The 21,719-nt window shown below is 43.4% G+C and overlaps 1 protein-coding gene across 1 annotated transcript in view; it reads right to left on the bottom strand.

Annotated features, from left to right (window-relative positions):
* DNAAF9 (dynein axonemal assembly factor 9) overlaps positions 1–21,719 on the bottom strand; it is a 105,403-nt gene that overhangs the window by 64,919 nt on the left and 18,765 nt on the right. The window contains exons 3-8 of the mRNA XM_084855307.1: positions 18,817–18,933; positions 17,314–17,438; positions 11,679–11,775; positions 5,401–5,507; positions 4,257–4,334; positions 2,191–2,289 (exon numbers count right to left, since the gene is read on the bottom strand). Coding sequence (XP_084711433.1) covers positions 2,191–2,289; positions 4,257–4,334; positions 5,401–5,507; positions 11,679–11,775; positions 17,314–17,438; positions 18,817–18,933 — 623 coding nt within the window. The remainder of the gene's footprint in view (positions 1–2,190; positions 2,290–4,256; positions 4,335–5,400; positions 5,508–11,678; positions 11,776–17,313; positions 17,439–18,816; positions 18,934–21,719) is intronic.

The following is a 21,719-nucleotide window of genomic DNA, read 5'->3' as shown; positions in this document are numbered from 1 at the left end:
AAATATTATAATTACTCATTGCTTTTTACATCGCGAAGCACTAGTCACGCAAACCATTGGAAATGAATTAAGAAAAGTTTTGGACAAAGTGGTTCAAATGGTCAATTACATTAAAAGTAGACCTCTTCAATCAAGATTATTTGCTCATAATTGTGAAGACATGGGGGCAAGGTTTAAAAAGCTTCTACTACACACAGAAGTTCGTTGGCTCTCAAGAGGTCGAGTGCTTTGTCGTGTAAATGAATTGAGGGAAATGATGCTTAAACTTTTTGAGGAAAATCAGCAAAATGAATTCTGCGATCTAATTCAAAGCAAACTTTGGTGCACAAAATTGGCATATCTTGCTGACATATTTGAACATTTGAATAAAATAAACACCAGTATGCAAGGAAAAGGAGAAAATATCTTAACAGCGGTAGATAAAATTTGTGCTATGAGAGACAAAATAGCAATTTGGAAAAGGAAAGTAAAAACAATTATCAGCTCGCTAATTGTTGACCGTTTAACATTGCTTGGAGAGAAAGTTCATCATTACTTCCCAAATGTTGAAATCCAAGACTATGATTGGATCAGAAATCCATTTCTTTCCACTGCAATGAGGAATTTTTCAGTTACTGAAGAAGAATTAGCTGACATAAAAAATGATCGAAATCCGTTAATGATGCATGAACAGGGTGACTTAGACAGCTTTTGGATTCACATTTCAAAAATGCATCCAAACCTAGCTAAAAAAGCGTAAAAAATTCTTCTGTACTACGTACATTTGTGAAGTATCCTTTTCAACGATGGCAAACTTAAAGACACTGAAACGTGGAAGCTTAAAAATGCTTGATGACGAAATGCGAGTGTCTTTATCTAATATTCCACCAAATATTGAAAAGCTGTGTTCATCCCATCAACCTCATACATCCCATTAAAATGGTAAGTAGTTATTGGTGTTATTCAACTTTTTAAAATTCTTGCACATATTTACATCCTGTTACTCATAAATGACAACAGTGTATGTTATTATCTTACAAATCATATATTTTTAAAAATATAAATGAAAGGTTTTCATGATATATGTTGTATCCCCATACATTTTGTTATTACAATTTATGTATGTGTCCGTATCTCTTATAACGGGTTAGTTTAACCTCCGGTTTGCTAGTAAAACTGAGTTACCGTGTCACGAAATGATGCATGTCTAAAAAGTGTGTCACCAACACAAAAAGTTTGGAAAGCTCTGCTTTAGTGGTTTTCCCTATGTTCTTCAATTTAAGCCGAAATTTTGCAATAAGAAGCTCATGATCTGAGCCACAGTGAGCTCCAGGTCTTGTTTTTACTGACTGTATAGAGCTTCTCCATCTTTGGCTGCAAAGGACATAATCAATCTGATTTTGATATATAACTATTTAAGTACAAAACTAGCCCCAGCTAGAAAAAAAAAGGATTGGATGATCCAACCCCTGGAAGAGGAATTCGGCAGAACTTCCTGGAAAGCTTTGCTAGGCTCAAGGAGAAGCACCCTGCCCACCTCAACATGTTCAGCTCCACAAAGTCAACAGTGGGAGGTAGCCCTCTTCCTCAATTTTGCTGCAACATATATGGTGTCTATGCTAATTCTATATAAGCAGCAGCCTGCAAAAGCAATAATCAGTAGTTTATATTACAGATATTACATTACTGGCCTGCAAAGAGAATACATTTTGTAAAGTTTCCCTGCATAGTCACCTGGAAGCTGTTTTTACTTACCATAAGTGAACAGTTAAGTGTCTATAACCAAGTCTACATTATAGACAGTCAGCCTGGCTCTGCAAGCTGCCAAACCTATCCAAGCCTTGTAGTGGGTTCTGAAGTACTGCTCTCTCTTCCCAAGTGATCTGGGAACCCATGCCCTTCAAACTGCCTTTTGCCCTAGCTCTGGGATGCCACATACCTGTGACCAACTAGAAGATCTGTGACTGCTTGCACAAGGGACATTTCCACTGAGTTGCAACCTATCTGTTTTTGCTTGGATAGATTCATAGCCAGTTTTTCTGAATGTGAAATGACTTACACAATGAAGCATGGGACAAGCTTGAAACTGGGTCATTTCAAGGAATCATCCATGCAACTAGTTCCATTTGGCATATTGATGAACTCTGTGAAGAATTAAACATTAGAAATGGAAAACAAAGTTTCCCTTTCATGTAATAATAAGACACATACCTCCCCTGCCTGAGACTCCGACAGCTCCAGGATGAAAGGAATTTCAGTGTCAAAACTGGCAAAGAAGTTACTCCACTGATGTTCAAAAGTCATCAGATCCTAGAAAAGCGAAACACATCTGCCATCAATCCCGATGCCTTTTGCACTTTGCATTGGTGGCCCCATCAGTGCCATACCAAATGCTAGGAATGTATGCACACTGCAGATGTAAAATCCTATTTTTACATGACTGAAAGGATTGAGTTATACAACTAATGGTGCAATACTATGCATGTTTAGACAGAAATCAGTCCTAAAGCTCCCAGCATTCCCCAGCTTTCCTAAAACTCTGGAAGTCTCAACAGAACCAAAAACTGAAACAAAATGGCTCACAGCAGAAAAATCGAATAATAAAAAACACACTCAAAGCAACTGAACAATACACTGAAATCTAATTAAACACACATTTGAAGGTGTATGTGAATTCTTAAAAAAACAAACTGGTACAAGCTTCAGAGCAAGGAGGCAGCTCACATCACTTATCACTAACCAATATGTGTCTGCGATTTTTGCACAGCTACATTTTGCATGCCGGTTGTGGGTGCCTGCAATTAAGGTGCCAAAAGAGCTCTATGGGAGCAGGACAGGATTTGTTCTTTAAAGCCAAAAGAGTGGGCAAGCCATTGTTAGGCAACTCCACCGATGGCCACTATGTGTCAGCCGAGGCCCATTTTTCAACTTTCTTTTGAACTGCTGTTACCAGGCTCCCATACAAAAGGACCCAGATTGTTAAGATACAGAAATAAGAGTTCATGCAGGCATCTGGATTCACAAAAGAAATGAAAAGCACACGGACCACCACACACGCGGAACTGAAGAGGTGGAAAAGTGCAACCCAGCAAGTCACAAGAGATCAGACTCCAACGCATCCCCATATGCTAACCTTAAAAAAGGTTATTGCGATATGTGGGAGGGAAGTAAAGGGCTTAGTCACACAATCGGCTTCTGAGAACGACAGGGGACAAGTCCCTGGTGACACCTCCTTGCATGGTCTATTGATTCCAACAGGAGCTGCGAAAAAGACATCCTGGTGGCTTTTACCCATGCTGTCTAAAAATGGCGCAAAAACCACAGGGGTTAGACGCCATGATGAACTGTAGTTCATTGTGACAGGAACAAGGCACAGTGAGCCTCATACTTGCATACCCACTCCCTCTCTTCTCAGGTACAGCCACAAGATTGGGAGCTTTGGCTTCCATTTTGGATTAACCGCAGCTTGCTGTTTTGTCCAAACCCAACAAACCGTTCTTAACCTTAACTGTCAGTTATGAAGTGGGCTTGTTTCAAACAAAGAGCAGCTAAGATTAATCAGAGTTTAGGGTTCAGAGAGAATGCTCAGTGGTGGATAATAAAACACAGAAGTGAAAGTTTTTGATCTCCTCCTCACAGTCACACCAGGAGAGGGCAGGGGGGAGGGCACAAGCCAAAGGTTCACTGCGGCTTATTCCCATCATGATGAACCATGGTTTATCCTGACGTCTGAACTGGCCCAATGCCTCGAAATGGGATGTGGGAATGATTGAGCATTCCAGGGAATCAGGGAGTTCTCTGGATGCTTACCAGTGGATTCTCAATAAGATCAGTATGAGTGGACAAGTTTTTACGTAGACAGCTTGTCCACCGCCACCAATCTCCTCCTGCAGTACATGTAATCGGGGAGCACTGGGTATGTTCTGGAGGGCATTCAGTTCACACAAGACAACAGTGATGTTCAAAAGGTCTAGTTAGCAGCCAGTGTGAACTGACTGCAGCCAAGAACAGCCCCCATATATCCCACAATGCATGAGGTCTCCCCAACAGTAGAAAGTTTGAAAAAAATGCTCTACGCATGTCACAAAATGGTGCTCCGCAGCAAGTCATTCTAGTTCAAAATACGCTAAAAAGGGAAGGACGAAACCCACGGTATGAGGAACCATAAAATACCAGCTTTCCTCCCTTAATTGCACATGTAACTAAATTTCATCCTACGCTGTGGGTTTGCTTCCTGAAAACTGACTCACAAGGCAAAAATATATCCGTCACATTACCTCATAAAGTAAACTCTCCAAGGAAACAGGATCCATTTTGCTGTAAGTTTTCCACAGATCCACACTGACATCCATTAACTGCAGAAAGAGGAGAGAGTTTGTAAAGAGTACAAATGCACAAGGGATTTATCCCTCCTACTCTCGAGCAGTACTGGAAACCGGAACATGAGGGTGCTGAGCTCTTCCTAACACTGAGCAGTCAGCAATGCCGGAATGTTTCGACCTACTGAAATACAGAAAGCATATGAAGAGAAGCCATTTGCTTTGCTTTCCATTTGGAAAAGTGCGGTGGTGTGTGACACAGTCTCTATTCACACACACCCCTTTCAGTTGCAAATGTTAACAATGTGCCATTATGGCTGGATAATAGTACCATGAAGGTGAGGCACCATTGTGTTATTGAGCACTCTGTAAGCACCTGGCAGTTGGGTAAGATAACTATTACATGTATATCTTGCCTTTTAGACCCACCAAAGGCCTTCATGATGGTTCACATTTAAGATAAAATGCAAGTGTGACAAAGCAATCTTGAAGCATAATAATAAAACCTAATTTATTTTATTCTCTCCCCCCACCGCCCCCATACTTAGAGAGAGCTAAAAAGGGATGGTCGATTTGGGGAAAAAAAAGAATATCAACATTACTGATATTTTGGAAACTAAGCAAACTTGCAAAATTAATCAGTAATCCTCTTTAAGAGTAAAAAACACACTGAAAGAGAGCAAGAGAAGGTTCCTCAGATCAGGAAGAATGAACCAGACATTACACCATGGCCAGGAAACTTCTGGCCCTCCAAGGTTTTGGGCTGCAACTGCCATCATCCCTCACCACTGGATATGTTGGCTAGGGCTGTGGGAGTTGTAGGTCAAGACATCTGGAGGGCCACAAGTTCCCCCTCCCCCCTGCATTACAAAGAGGTAGATCAAAATTTGAGAAGCTCAAGGAGGTTTTAGAGCATGGAGTCTGAAACAAGGAATACCACATTAGGATCAAGGAGGCCATGGTGTTCTGGAACGTTGGGGGGCAAAGAAGATAGGCTGGGTCTCTTCCATCACAACCTTCTTGTCCATTTTCCAGGAGCACTTGATAAGCCACAGCTGGGAGAAAAGTGGTATTTTTCAGCAAGGGAATCCTTATGCATTACCTCATATTTCATCGTAAAGAAGCCATCGCCGCCTATTCCTTCCAGGGCAAAGGCCTGTACGATTGGCCACTTTTCGACAATGAACATGTCAAATATCTGCAGGTGACCTGAAGAAACCAAACATTTATTGGTGGTGGCGGTATTTAATTTCTCAGCTTTTGTAAAGCAATGGTACCATTGTGAACTTATCAATGAAATTATTTGGATTATCCAGAGCGGATTCTCTTATTGTTGCAAGTTCTGTGGGTTTCTATAGCATTTTAGGTTGTAATAAACTAATTTTAAGTTCCTTGGATGCAACTTTTCAGCACATAAAATTCAAGTAGATACATTTGTACAAGGAAAAATAATTATCCACTTTGCTGAACCAATATGCAGAGAAAATCTTGTGATTAGCACTTGCAAGTGTGAGTATATGTGAAGGATGATATCAAAGTTGAGATGCAAGATGCTTCTTAATTAAAGGAGTTGCTGCTCAAGTATGCTAAAATAAATACAGTAATCAAACAAGTAATGTTTCCCCTAAGCTAAGAAAAAGGAGGTTCAAAAATGTGTTAGAAAACAGAATCAGACGTGGAAGGTACCCCCAAAGGTCACCAGGTCCAGCCACCTGCCAAGTTCCTGTCTTTTAAAACAAAAAATATACAGATTTTTCAAGAAAGAACTTTTAAGTATGTGCTAGAGTAGCAATCTCCAGCAAAGGAGATCGTTACCTTGTCGTGGTGCTGAAGCTTGAGTACCTCAATGTCGTCATGAGCTAAACTGTGAAGGGACACCCAAGACGGGAAGGTCATGGCAGAAAGGTCAGCCTAATATGATCCCTGGGGAAGGAAACGGCGACCCACCCTAGTATTCTTGCCATGAAAACTAAATGGATCAGTATTAACCAGAGATATGTCAGTATACCATCGGAAGATGGGACTCCCAGGTCAGAAGATGGTCAAAATGCTACTGGGGAGGAACTGAGGATAAGTTCAACTAGCCCAGATGTGATGACGCAGCTAGCTCAAAGCTGCAAGGACAGCTAGCAGCCGACGGTGCTGGTGGTGAACGACGAATCCGATATTCTAAAGATCAACACACCATAGGAACCTAGAACGTAAGATCTGTGAGCCAGGGCAAATTGGATGTGGTTATTGGGGAGATGTCAAGATTAAATATAGACATTTTGGGTGTCAGTGAACTGAAATGGACTGGAATGGGTCACTTCACATCAGATGACCACCAGATCTACTACTGTGGACAAGAGGACCACAGAAGAAATGGAGTAGCCTTCATAATTAATAATAAAGTGGCTAAAGCAGAGCTAGGATACAATCCAAAAAATGACAGAATGATCTCAATTCGAATTCAGGGTAAGCCATTTAACATCACAGTGATCCAAATATACGCCCCAACCACAGATGCTGAAGATGCAGAAATAGATCAGTTCTACGGGGATCTGCAGCACCTACTGGATAATACACCAAAAAGATATGTTATTTTCATTACAGGAGACTGGAATGTTAAGGTGAGTAGTCAAACGACACCTGGAATTACAGGCAAGCATGGTCTGGGAGAATAAAATGAAGCAGGACATAGGCTGATAGAATTTTGCCAAGACAACTCACAGTGCATAACAAACACTCTCTTCCAACAACCTAAAAGACGACTTTATACATGGACTTCACCAGATGGTCGACACCAAAATCAGATTGACTACATCCTTTGTAGCCAAAGGTGGTGGACATCTATGCAGTTGGTAAAAACAAGACCTGGAGCTGACTGTAGTTCAGATCACAAACTTCTTATTGCACAATTCAGAATCAGACTAAAGAGAATAGGGAAGACCCACAGATCAGTTAGATATGAGCTCACTAATATTCCTAATAAATATGCAGTGGAGGTGAAGAATAGATTTAAGGGACTAGATTTAGTAGATAGGGTCCCGGAAGAACTATGGACAGAAGTTCACAGCATTGTTCAGGAGGCAGCAACAAAAAATGTCCCAAAGAAAAAGAAAAGGAAGAAGGCAAGATGGCTGTCTGCTGAGACACTGGAAGTAGCTCAAGAAAGAAGGAAAGCAAAAGGCAACAGTGATAGGGGGAAATATGCCCAATTAAATGCAAAATTCCAGAGGTTAGCCAGAAGGGAAAAGGAATTATTTTTAAACAAGCAATGCGCGGAAGTGGAAGAAGAGAAGGACAAGAGAACTCTTCCAGAAAATTAGAAACATCGGAGGCAAATTCCAGGCAAAATGGGTATGATCAAAAACAAAGATGGCAAGGACCTAACAGAAGCAGAAGAGAGCAAGAAAAGGTGGCAAGAATATATGGAAGATCTGTATAGGAAGGATAATAATATCGGGGATAGATCTAACGGTGTGGTCAGTGAGTTAGAGCCAGACATCCTGAAGAGTGAGGCTGAATGGGCCTTAAGAAGCATTGCTAATAACAAGGCAGCAGGAGACAACAGTATCCCAGCTGAACTGTTTAAAATCTTCCAAGATGATGCTGTCAAAGTGATGCATGCTATATGCCAGCAAATTTGGAAAACACAAGAATGGCCAATAGATTGGAAAAGATCAACTTATATCCCCATACCAGAAAAGGGAAACACTAAAGAATGTTCAAACTATTGAACAGTGGAACTTATTTCACATGCCAGTAAGGGGATGCTCAAGATCTTGCAAGGCAGACTCCAGCAATTCATGGAACGAGAATTGCCAGATGTACAAGCTGGGTTTAGAAAAGGCAGAGGAACTAGAGACCAAACTGCCAATATCCGCTGGATAATGAAGAAAGCCAGGGAGTTTCAGAAAAACATCTATTTCTGTTTTATTGACTATTCTAAAGCCTTTGATTGTGTGGATCATAACAAATTGCGGCAAGTTCTTAGTGGTATGGGGATACCAAGACATCTTGTCTGCCTCCTGAGGAATCTGTATAACGACCAAGTAGCAACGGTAAAAACAGACCACAGAACAACCGACTGGTTTTAGACTGGGAAAGGAGTACGGCAGGGTTGTATACTCTCACCTTACCTATTCAACCTGTATGCAGAACACATCATGCAACGTGCTGGGCTTGATGAATCCAAGGCTGGAGTTAAAATCGCTGGAAGAAACATTAACAATCTCAGATATGCAGAGACTTTGATGGCTGAAAGTGAGGAGGAGCTGAGGAACCTTATGACAAAGGTGAAAGAAGAAAGTGCAAAAGCTGGGTTGCAGTTAAACCAGCTTGACTGATAACTGGCAAATAGAGGGAGAAAACGTGGAGGCAGTGACAGACTTTGTCTTTCTAGGCGCAAAGATTACTGCAGCTGACTGCAGCCAGGAAATCAGAAGATGCTTACTTCTTGGGAAGAGAGCAATGACAAATCTTGATAAAATAGTTAAGAGCAGAGACATCACACTGACAACAAAGGTCCACATAGTTAAAGCAATGGTATTCCCCGTAGTAACCTATGGCTGCGAGAGCTGGGCCATAAGGAAGGCTGAGCGAAGGAAGATAGATGTGTTTGAACTGTGGTGTTGGAGGAAAATTCTGAGTGCGCCTTGGACTGCAAGAAGATCAAACCAGTCCATCCTCCAGGAAATAAAGCCAGACTGCTCACTTGAGAGAATGATATTAAAGGCAAAACTGAAGTACTATGGCCACATCATGAGAAGACAGGATACCCTGGAGAAGATGCTGATGCTAGGGACAGTGGAAGACAAAAGGAAGAGGCGCCAACCAAGGGCAAGATGGATGGATGATATTCTGGAAGTGGTGGACTCGACCTTGGGGGAGCTGGGGGTGGCGACGGCTGACAGGAAGCTCTGGTGTGGGCTGGTCCATGAAGTCACGAAGAGTTGGAAGCGACTGAACGAATAAACAACAAACAAGAATAGCAATAATTTATTATAGACCACCATTCTGGTTTGTTTGTTCTCTATGGTCAACCATATGTTTTTACTGTATGGCTGCCATACTGACAGTCTTTTTCAAGTCTTCTCAAATAAAACATGGATTTTACACATTTTGATTCAGCTGTACTGAATGGGTGGAGCAACAAGTGAAAGGAGAAATGTTGTTAGATCTTGGGAAGGCACTACTAAGTTTGTGCATATTCTGGATTGAGATGTCTTGTCAGTTAAGACCAACTCAGTGTCAGTCACAAGTGTAATAGAGTACTTCATTCACCATCTGTTGGATCTGGGAAAGGCATACAGTATTTTCCTCTTAGTTTCATCACAGTCTGAAAGAACGTTTGAAAATGCAATTCCAGTGGTTGAGGCCCACGGTTTAATAACCATCGAACTAGAACATTCTTAACTCTGAAGCCAACGATGCCTAATGTCTTTTTTTAACTTTGTTTTTATTAAGCATTTTCTATCAGTGTTTCAGGTATATCCCAAAGGCTAACACATAGCAAAGAGGAGCCCCATACCACAAATGGTACATCAGTCTTCCCCAATCTGGTGCGCTCCAGATGTGTTGGACTACAACTCCCATAATCTCCCAGCCAGCATAGCTGGAGATTATGGGAATTGTAGTCCAACGTATCTGAAGGGCACCAGGTTGGCGAAGGCTGTCTTCACAAGAGAAGATCACTACACATATGTCTTTGGGGGGAAAAATCTGCACTTCCAACAGAGTAACCGTATTCCTGGCTATACACATACATAAAGTCAATGTACACTTCTGACATCATTACAAAGAGCAGCTCTCTTTACTCAATTTCACCAAAAGAACAAGGGAAGGTCTTGTTCTGAGAACCAAAAAATAATGGATTGGGGCTGATTAAGTTGCACTGCCTCGTGGCTAGGATGATCACCAGGGAAAGTCTGTTGCTGGGAAACCCACAGCTGATGTGACTATAATATGCTGCTCTCGCTCAAAAATTCTTAAAAAAAAAAAAAAAAGGAATTAAAAACAAGGGGGTTGCAGCTTTCTTGCATCAGTTCATCTGCGCGTTATTCTCAGCAAAACAAATCAAGATTGTTCTGCTTTATATCCTGGCTTTGCTTCATTAACAGGAAATCAGAGTACAATCTTTTCTGTTCTAAAAAGGGAAACCTGCATAACAAGGAGGGTGCCGCTTCTTTCCTCGCAAAAAGAGGATTTATACGAAGGAAGCCCTCATGTGAAATACAGACAGTCTTTTGTGTTTTAACCATTCACACTGCTATTAACACAAATTATTTGTGTGTGTATGCTCACGAATTGCTCACTTTTCAGAGGGAACACGCAAATGATTTCCTATGAAAGATCATTAAAGTGAACACCTCATCACACATAGTTCAGAAATTCAATTGTTCAGATCTGTTCAGAAATTCAAATGGAAAATCCCACATAAAAAAGCAAAAAAGCAGCACGCTCTAATTAAATTGATGGAACGCAGGTCAAAATTAATCCTGGCCTCTTCCTGGTTATTATGGCTAAGGAACACCATTTCCTACCTATTAGAGTTCATGGAGGATGCAAGCACCATGATCAGATTGCTTGCAATATGCAAAACCCTAAAGTGCCTTCTCCCAGGATTCCCCCCTACTCTTGGGACCAGCTCCATTTTTACTTTTACTACAGCTCTTTTTATCCAATAACAATCCAGCGCTTTGGGAGCTTGACTGAAAAAACAGTGTGTTTTTTATTGTCTCCCCCTAAGTAGGAGCTATCCTCTCAATTTCCTCTGCCTATGGTCTCAATTGTTAATTTTAGACTGTATTCCCCCTTCTCACCAGGGGACAGTTTTAAAATCACTTTCTTAGGGCACTTTTGTATTAGAAACTGAACCCAGGTTCCATGCCTATCCTGGCTCCTGTTCAAGTTTTCTCAGAAAACTACAGTTCCTAGAGTTCTTTGAATCTTGGCTTGGTAAACCATGGCAGTTTATTGTATCCCACTCCCCTTCTCTGGAGCTCAGGGTCACATACGCCATCCCCATTTTATCCTAGCAATCTTGTGAGGTAGGGTAGACTGAGAAAGCATGACTGCACCAAAGTTACCTAGAATGCTTCATGGCTGAGCAGGGATTTGAACCTGGGTCTCCTCAGCTCAAGTCCATCACTCTAACTGGTCTGCACCAGTTTACAACTATAGACCAGCCCTCCCCAACCTGGTGCCTTCCAGATGTGTTGGCCATACTGGCTGAGAATGATGGGAGTTGCACTCCAACACATTGGGAGGGCACCAGGTTGGGGTAGGCTGGTCTATAGAGAAGAGGTGATCATAGAGATGAGCTTTTGGTGGCATAGCTCCATTTGCTTAAACTACTGCAGTTCAATTGTGGGTTGTTGGTTTCTTTAAACCTACCTTGCGAGCTGAAGGGAATACCAATTCGACTACAGTCACGAACCATATCTACAAAGCTCGAAATTTTGAATTCCTCGGCTGCCTCTTCATCTTCATACTGATGAAACAAACAGAAAACAAAGAGGTGGTGGTGGTGGTGGTGGCTCCATTTACATGATTATACCAACAGGGTTACTATGACTTTAAGCCCTAATACTGCCAGTGCAAGACCCATTTTATTACTGCTGTCTATGTGTTTGAAAAGCCTACATTTTAGGGTACTCAAGTTACACTATCCATTTACTCCACAGAAATCCCAAGAGGCCTCTTAGTACCAGGGAAAGAGCTAATAGAATGAGTCTGCCCTTCTGATGAGGCAGATATTAATTCAGCAACGGTCCAAGTTCATAAGCCAAAAAACCCTGCATATCAAAAGTTCCATATAGCACAAGACACAGTTCCTTCTATCTACTGTCTCATTTGCACCTGAACCACAGCCCTGTTTCACCCATCTTCTCCCTCCTAAGTCCATGATCCTGCCTCTCAATGCATGGCCCCAGCCTATGATCCGTTGTGCATGGCCATTCCATTTAACATTCATGTAGCATTACCTCTGGGCCAGTGGCTGTACAGCACTCGAGAGTGGCATGGGCCTCTGCCCAGAGGAATTACAGTCTTTTAAGATAGAAGCGATGGGCACGAGAGTGGGGAGGGGGAAAGGTGGACGTCTTCTGCCACATAGGCCAAGAGGCTCAGTAAAGGGCTTTTCATTCTGCTGCTATGCACCTCCGGAGCTTCTCAGAAGCCAGAGGTTTAGGCACAGTTGAGCCACCAGGTTCTGGTCAGAGCTTTTAAAACAAGGGCAGCCTGCCTCCAGATGTGGCTGGATTCCAACTCCCATCAGCCCCAGGTAACATAGTGAATAGTGGGAGGTGTCGTCCAGAAGCAACTGGTTACGCACCTCTATTTTAAAATGTAGAAGGACATATGCTCATATTGCAGCCTACTCACTCAGCTTGGGAAGGCAGAATAATCCATCCATGCTCAGTTCAAGCCTCCCCCACCCTCTCCTTTTTTCTTAAGAGCTGGTGTGGTTGTGGCTAGGGCTGCAAAGAAGCCCCTGGTGCACAACTTGCCTCTGCCATGAACTCACTCGGGAGCCTTCACCAAGCCACACTCATTCTGCACCTCTCTCAATATGGGGCTAGCAACCTGCCTCACAGTTATTGCAAGAACAGCCATGACAACGTACACGAAGCAGTCTGAACACTCCCAACAGCACCATACATGCGTCATTCCACACATGACTCTCTAAACTCACAGCAGCCACTGTCTGCCAGTCCCCACTGACTTTCAAGCATGGTTACCTTCCCTTGAAATTACCACATTTACGCTGATACCACACACAGCAGGGCTGACATTCTGTATGGTGAAGCAGGAGTAGTTTTGTGAGCGCTCCCTGGAGCATGCAAAAAGATGAAGTTATGAACGAGGTGCCTGCATACACACAGCCAATTCAAAGTTGGTAGAAATGGATTCAAAGCCACGGCTGCCAGCCTCCATCACTTGAGGCCTCAGTTCTGAGCGCAACTCTGTTCTAGTTCAGTCTGAAACAGCTTCCTCCATTTCTAACTTAAGACTGAAAAACAAGCTGCAGACAAGGCTTCAATGACATGCTCGCAGGCAAAACCTCACCCAGCCCTGCATTTTCATTTGTAAAAGCCAGCTTCAGAGGTCTGGGCTACTCAGAAGCTCAAGCACTGCATTGTGAACACTGCCTAGTTCCATATGAAAGAAATTATTTTGCTGACCTTGTTAATGTTGTTATATTAAGAGAAAGGGGCCTTGGCACTCAGAAGTATAATGGCAAAGAGCCTATTTCTGATTTTCAGGGAAATGCTGCAAGACTCTTCACGAGTGCTCTCCACTTAAATCGTCTGTCTATTTCTATGCTGGATATCCATTTCATGGATGCCAAAAACCCTTGAAAGAACTCATTTTTATTGTGCTGGCATTCTCATTATCCAGTCTGTCCACTTGAAAAATCATGTGGTGCAGAAAGGGGGTGTAGGTGGGAGAAGAGACACAGCAGAAACATTTTCATTGCCCTCCACCAATCAGCTTGGTTCTACCCAATATGGGTGCTCATTTTGAGACATACAAAAAAGGAGCAAAATAACAATAACAACAACATTTCTGCGAGGCACGCAAACAAAGCCTTGCAAAATAAAGTGTGTAGGGAGACAATTTTTTCTCCCTCTCTCATACTGGAACCCAGCAGGGTCATCCTATGAAGATGGAAGATTCAGGACAGATCAAAGGACTTCTTCACACAGCTCACAGTAAAACCACGGAATTCACTACCACAAGGTGTAGCGATGGCTACCAATTCCGATGGCTTTAAAAGAAGGTTGGACAAATTCATGGAGGGGAAGGCTATCGATGGCTACTAGTCCTGATGACTCTGTGCTGCCTCCAGTACCAGGGGCAGGATGCCCATGTACACCAGTTGCTGGGTAACATGGGCGGGAGGGTGCTGTTGCGCTCATGCCCTGCTTGTGGGTTTCCCACACTGTGCAAACAGAATGCTGGACTAGAGGCACTTTTGGTCTGATCCAGCACGGCACTTCTTCTGTTCTGAAATAAAAATGAAGATAGATCCTGCCCACTTTCAAGAGGTCAACTTTGTGTAATGTGGAAACCCTGATTTAAAGGAACTTAGAAACAAGAAACTATGGCTGGGTTTATAGGACCCCATAGAGTCGTTTTGTTATAGTGGACTGACACAGCCACCTGATTTTAATCATCTCAGTATAAAGTTGCAGGGGGAGAGAGCAACTTGCAGCTCTGCTCAGGGCATCCGCCTGCTGGAAGTGGAGAAGGAAGCAGCTGACGGACTGTGAGTCGTTCCCAGAAAGCCCCTTCTGGCAACCTATTACACTATGATAAAGAATGGTTTCCTGTAAAGACAGAGACAAATGCTAACGTGTACGCTTGGCCAAAGAAGAAATACCTTGATGATGGCAACCGCAAGCCAAAATTTAAGGGTGGGGAGAGAGAAGGGGCATGTCAAGTTGTTTTTTTGTGCAACAAGTATTCTCCTTTGCTGGGCTTCTGCATTCTCCAAGCCAGAGGTGCCCAGTGGTCTGGGGTGAAGAGAGGCTTCTTTACTGCCTGGCCAGGCTCCTCTACAAGCCCACCTCCTTCCTTCCTTCCTTCCTTCCTTCCTTCCTGCCCTGCTTTTTTACTCAGGTGGCTTAGAATTCTTTGCTCCTTTTAGGAGCTCACAAGCCATGGCAAAGACAAAATGGCAGCGAGGAGTCCCCACCCTTGGCCTCTATACACTGTCCATAATTTCCACAGTCAATGTCTTTGTCTATAATGTGCTTCAGCACTTCCTTCAGTACCAGCTATTTTTCTAGGAACATCCCATTCTTCCTCAGGGCCTCCTGGCAACACTTCTGCATGCCACACAGGAAGCTGCTTTATACTGGAGTCAGACCTTAGGTTCATCTAGCTCAGTAATGTCTACGGCAGCCTTCCCCAAGCTGGTGCCCTCCAGATGTGTTGGACTTCAACACCCATAATTCCTAGCCAGCATAATTCCTAGCCATTGGCTAGGCTGGCTGGGAATTATGGGAGCTGCAGTCCAACACATCTGGAGGGCATCAGCTTGGGGAAGGTTGGTGTGGACTGACTGGCAGCAGTTCTCCCAGGCTTCATGTAGGAGCCCCTCCAGCCCTACCTGGAGATGCCGGGAATTGAACCTAGGACCTTTCGCATGCAAAGCCAGCACTGTCCCACTGAGCTACGGCCCTCCTCCTTGCCATGACGTTCAAGGAACAGACCTGAAGCACTAGCTCAGAGGAGCAGAACGCACAACATGCCTAATCAGATACTGCTGCGTTATCATTCTCTGGTGACATAGCCAGATTGCACAACACCAGCAATCAACAGCTTTATCCAGTTTCAAGGGAGACTCCACTTAAGGGCTGGATAATCCAAGGAGTAGCAGAACATCTGCAGACTCAGGAGGATGACATCCTGGCTCTCCTGAAGCCTACACACCTGGTTTCATCAAATGGACCAAATGTGAATGACCCTGTCTCCAATAAATCATATTCAATCCAGAATCATCAGACTTCAAAGGCAAATGCACTGAAAATTATGCAAGAGGTTCTTCATTTAATCTAATTGCAGCAAGCCTGGAGCTCCTTCCTCTGAAGCTAAGGAGGAGAACAACTGGTGCCACAGTCTAGGAGGTGCTATGCATGTGCGGACCTCTGGCCATGCAAAGGCCTCCTCATTCTCTGTGAGCAGCAGAATGCTATTCAGGCACAATGAGGAACCCCATGCATGCACACAGAGCACTTTGCAATAGTTTTCTTCCAGAAAGGTTCTCTTACAAATCCCCCATGACAGATTAGCAGGTTGTTCTTCTGACAACACAGACCCCTAGAGGGTTTTCAGCAACTCCTAGGCTACCAGTTTGCTAGTCCACCAAGCAAGTCATTTAATCTCCAGATGGAGAGCATCTGCTTAACTGCCACACTGGGATTATTTTGGCAGGCCATGATATTCTAAATCCGGGTCTCTCTAATGCACCAACCAGGGAATTTTGGTGCAGCCACCAAAGGAAGAGAATGCTCCACTGACTTTTATAGGATGCATTTGCCCTGTGGCTACAGCTACAGAGCAATATGGAGATTGCAACATGAGCATCAGACTGGATCAAGCCTTAAAATCAAAAATTTGCACTCTATTTTTTAATCACAAAATCATTGAAATGGCAAGTACTGTGAGCCAACTGCAAGCAAGGGACTTGGCATGCCTTGCTTTTAGCTAACATCTTGACATATCTCACTTTTTTATATTGTATTTTATTCTTTTAGCTTTTTGTAATTCCCTGGAGAACTTTCGTTATTGGGCAGATTAAAAATAAGATAAAGAAATTATATAAAGCAAAGATTAAGGCTGCACCCCTACGCAGACTTACTTTGGAGGAAGCCTCAACAAACACAGTGGCACTTCCAAGTAAACATGCATAGTCCCAGGCTTGGATGACCGTGGGGGGGAAGAAGCTATCATGGCTTCTCCCTCCGCCCCTGAGCGTCCATTGTATACATAATTACCTGCGTTGCAGCATGGGTTGGCGTTCGTCTGAACCTGGCGCAGCAGGGGTAGCTCCATACCCATCCTACAACCCACAACTTGCAGTAGGGTTTGCAGGGTGGGCACGAAGCCAGCCGCGCTGCATGCTGGGTTCAGATGTCAAGCCAACCTGTGCTGCAGGCAAGTAATTATATAAATGATAGGTGAATGCATGGTATGCACAGGACAGGGGGAGAAGCCACGATGGCTTCTTTCTCACACTCCGACCCCCCCGCGATCGTCCAAACACCCTCAGAGGGTCAAGCTGTAAGTAAGGCAGATCTTAATTTTGATTTCTTAGCTGTGTTTAATTTGTTCCATCTGACAGCAGGGTGACTGTTGTCAGACTACTGCACGAGTATCCCCTTGGAAGAGATCACACCAATTCCACAAGAGCAAGAGACCTGCCATCGTTACAAAGTCCTTCACAGGAAGCCCAAATTGCCATACATGGATTGTTGCAGACATACACTGCTCTTCATGAGTTTCTTGCTCTTTCACTCACCTCATTTTCAGTCAGGCAATGGAAATGCAAGTTTTTCCAAAATGCTACATATGGCAAAAGGTAGTTGTAGTTTACAGGGTTGCAATACAGATGGACGCTGTCTGGTTTTATTAGTAGGATCACATCTATAGGAGCAAGAAGTAAGGTTTTAGAGAACAGCAACCAATCTGAAAACAAGTGTTAGTAATACTTTTTAAATGATAACCTGTTTATCCTCATAATAAACCTGTTTATCCTCATAATATAACCCTGAAGCAGGTGGCATCTGTACCCTGCTCCTCAGCTGAAAAGGTTCCCACAGCAGCATACATAAATAACAGCCAAGGCAGTCCCTGCCCTTACAGTCTAAAAGACAAAATGGAAAAGGGATGGGGAGGGAAGAAACAGCAAGCCAACTCAAGCACCAGTTCTTCAAGTCCTTATGACTCCTCCCCTCCTGAATACAGAGGAGGCAAAGCGAAAAAGGGCATTTTTCCTAAACAGGTGTAGGCAAAGCCACAAACAAAAAGGTGCACACCACCATGTGTAAAATCATCCAGCTTGCGTGAAGCTTTCCCCAAGGCCACCCAAGGAGTTCACGGCTAAGCAGCTGTGGTCTACAGAGATGTGCACGGGGGCCCAAATCTGACTGCGGTTTTTATTAATTTATTTACGATATTTATATACCACTCCACATCAAAAGATTTTGGAGTGGTGAACAGCAAGGATAAAACAATAAAACACCATGTTAAAACAATTAAAACATTATAAAGAGATAAGTTCCAATAACGCCGAATTTAATAAACTGGTCACTGGTAATTAAACTGGTAATTTAAGCTGGTCACTCAAGGAAGTTCACACCTTCTGGCCTTGTGTTGGAGTTGGCAATGGTTAGCCAAGGGCAACAGAAATGCATTCTTCTCCTCCATTACTCCTTCATAAGTTCTGGGTGGACAAAAGACCCGGCTCAACGTACAAGCCTACTGAGCAAAAATAGGAACCTGGCTCTTCTCGCATGTTCCTCTCTTGCCCACCGTAACCTTCGACAGCAGCAGCGCACAACCTTTTTGGCCCCAAGGGCCAAATCCAGTTGTGCTGGAGGGTCTGGAGGCTGCAACTCCTTCCCTGTCCCAGTACCCCCACGGTTGCTATATCTGATCTCTCATCAGAGATAAGGGAAGGGATTCCCTTGGCAGTGCTAGTGCTTCCAAGGGAATCCCTTGCTTCTAAGTGCCAACCCAAAGCAGCAGGTGCCAGGGGTCTGGTGGACTGCCAGAAATGGCTTGGTGGGCTGCACTTTTAGCACTTCTGCTCTATGGCCTGGCCCTGGAGATTGTAGAACCCACACGAAAAGCTTTGTATTGCTTTCCACATGGATATTACAGGGAAGCAACATAAGCAAGATACCATGTCGTCTCCTCCTTCCCTATACCACAGTGAGAAATTCAGGAAAAGCTTTATCAAAATGGGAACACCAGTATTGAGTGATATTAAAAAGTAGCACAGAGCATTACTTTTCCTTACCATCAAGGACTTCTTCAGGAAACCCTGATCTTTCAAATTCATTGTTCTGGTTATACAAGCCAAAAAGAAGATAGTTTGCCAGTTCCCGGCAGCCTTCATTATATCGGCTATCGATCCCTGCAGGAGAAGGAGATACACACAGTAAGATCCTGGGGAAAGAACATTACCTGCCATTTCATTCTAAATCTCAAGATTTTATTTATTTATTTGATTTATACCCTGCTTTTCTACCAAAAAATGGCACTCAAGGTGACTTACAAAACAATTTCAAATAAAAACAATAAAACACATTAAAATGTAACAAAAACATAACAATTACAGAATAAAACCCATTGGGCTGACCCATTAGGACTCAGGAAGTGACTAAAATATGAAGACATCTGGACTCTGTGCCTCCTCCCAAGACTTCTATGCTTTGGCAGCAAATGGTGGCACCCAATATACCTTGAAGGGTAAAAAAAGAAACAACACTTAAAGAAAATGAAGTCTTCTTTTATTGGCAGGACAACATGCAGGACAAAACGCATGCCCACAGATACCCATAACTAAGGGGAACATCATATTAAAGCTGGAAAGCACTGAGGACACTGCATCAATACAACTAATGAGATATTTCTTCATTCTAAACGATTTGACCATGGCTGAAGCAGTGGTCACACTTGACTGGCCAAATATTGCTAGTTTGACCACCCATCCAACCATATTTCCAAGCCCAGAGAACTGCGCACATGACTGGAGCATATTTGTTTCATACCCAAGTACTATAGCCAAGGAACACACATCTGGATTAACTAGGAGCTATATTTCTGTCCGTCCAAGGTGACAAGAAATATTTTTTACAGCTGCCAAACTAGCAGGATAACATTTGCTCTCAGCCACTCCAGGAGTTGAGTTACTTGGAGTTACTCTAACATGAGCCACTCTGACATGGGATCTGGAACATTACAGTGTTATGCAATTGAAAATGAAGTACATGACAGCCTGAGTCATTCGTTTTTTCAACTAAGGGTCGTAACGCACCCATGTATGTAATTTATTTCCAATTTAAAAACAAACAAACAAAAGCAACCCTGGAGCAGAGCATGGGTAGAGGGACATGCATAAGCCTTCCCCCCGCCAACAATTTTTATTCTCAAGAATACCTCCCCCAGCGGCTGCTTTCCCATCTGTTGGTATATGCATCTTTTTCCCCTTCAGAGGGAAAAGCAGCTACGGGAGGCAATTCTGAGTGGGAAAATGACTGATCGGGGAAATAGTTAAGGCCCACCCCCCTTTAAGACAGGTGAAAGTTACATGTATTTTCATGTAAAATCTACTTTGGCCCACCCCTGCTGCAATTGCCACCAAATTTGCTGCCCTAGTGGCAAAAAACACAACAATTTTGCAAGGAAACTGAACATGCAGGGAGCCCGCACCTTGACTGGCAGCAGAACTGTGCTTCTTCCAGGAGCCTTCTGGGAGCGCAATTCTGCTTGCAAACAAGGCACACACTCTCCGCATGTCATTTTTCCTTGCAAAAGCATGGTGCTTTTTGCTGCCAGCACAGCAAATTCAGTGACAGAGGGGGTTGCATGTGGCCTGCAGGCCACATGCTGCCCACCCCGAATTAGACCACACATTTCCAGTTCATGTAAGCAGCTCAGACTTCACTGGGCAGACAATTGCAAGGCCAAATGTAACCAGCTATCTGGATGACTATGTATATGGTCAGCTACCGTTCCTGTGACTGAGCTGGCTATTTGTCCAACCACTGCAATAATGAGAACTGGTGCTGAGCATATCCATGAGCATTCAGTTGGGACACCTTGTACAGAGAAAAAAATTCTGCATTAGGAATTAATATTTTTCTTCATGCACATCTGAACAGATCTCATATTCTTCAATTATCTCCTTGTTTAAGGTACTGAATTTGCATCCAAAGCAATTTGGGGATTTCCACCAGTGGCTTCAAGTGAGACTGTCCAACTGCCCTCCAATGTCTGTGGAGAAACAGGAATCAGCCCCTGAAAAGAAGAGGGCTGGTCAGAGACCTGCAAGAAGCTAGCAAGCCACTGCGTATGACCAAGATTCCCAGAATGCCTGGTCATGACAAAAACAGTTCTTTTGGAGCAAGACCCTGGCCAAACCTCCAGGTTACCTGTGGGTATCTGCAGTACTTGTACCAGCCCTGAGGTTCTCATAATAGATGACCCTGAGCCAAAAGGAGGGATAGAAGAGGTGAAAGGGAACACTAGAACAGACACACAATTTTAAAACAGCACAGACCGCTTTAGTGGAAATGACTTGATAAAGCAACTTAATGAGAAGAGCACCATCTATTCACTCATACAAAGCACAAAACTAGCCCAGAAAGGATAGGGATGGCTTATACCAGATGACCTCTGGCCACCACATGATTTGGAACGATTGAGGAACAGTTTTAAATCCCTTTATGATACACTAATCTGAAGAATGAGTGTGGAATTGGGAACTGTGAAACTAAGGTCAACTAGGGAGCCCCAGAGGACACTGAGCAACAGATGGTGTCAGAAACAGATGAATAGGACGATAAAAAATGCTGCTCCCACAACAGACGATGGTCAAGCCCTACCTTAACATCCTTTCTTTGTGTATAAATAACCCATCCCATATTCCAGATATTTAGTCTTTGTTTAAACCACTGTTGCTTCTTTTTTGTTGCTGCTGTTGAAGCATGGAATTGGTTTCCTTATGTGCTCAGATCTCTCTTCCTTCTCTGAAGGCCAATCTAGTTCAGACGGGGCCTATCTGTGGCTAGAAGCCAAGGGACACTCCATTATGGCAGCCTCTCTCCTCAATTACTAGATGCTGGGCTTTAAGAACAGGGGATGGATGTGAAGTTCCTAGTGGCACTGGATGATCACTGTCAGGTAACAGTATCCTGG

This window comes from Heloderma suspectum, chromosome 5 (genome assembly GCF_057233095.1).
Source record: "Heloderma suspectum isolate Gila_16-S chromosome 5, 16-S_ref, whole genome shotgun sequence".
NCBI lineage: Eukaryota > Metazoa > Chordata > Lepidosauria > Squamata > Helodermatidae > Heloderma > Heloderma suspectum.
Note: the sequence above shows the minus strand (reverse complement) of the source record. Positions and strands in the feature narration are given on the sequence as shown.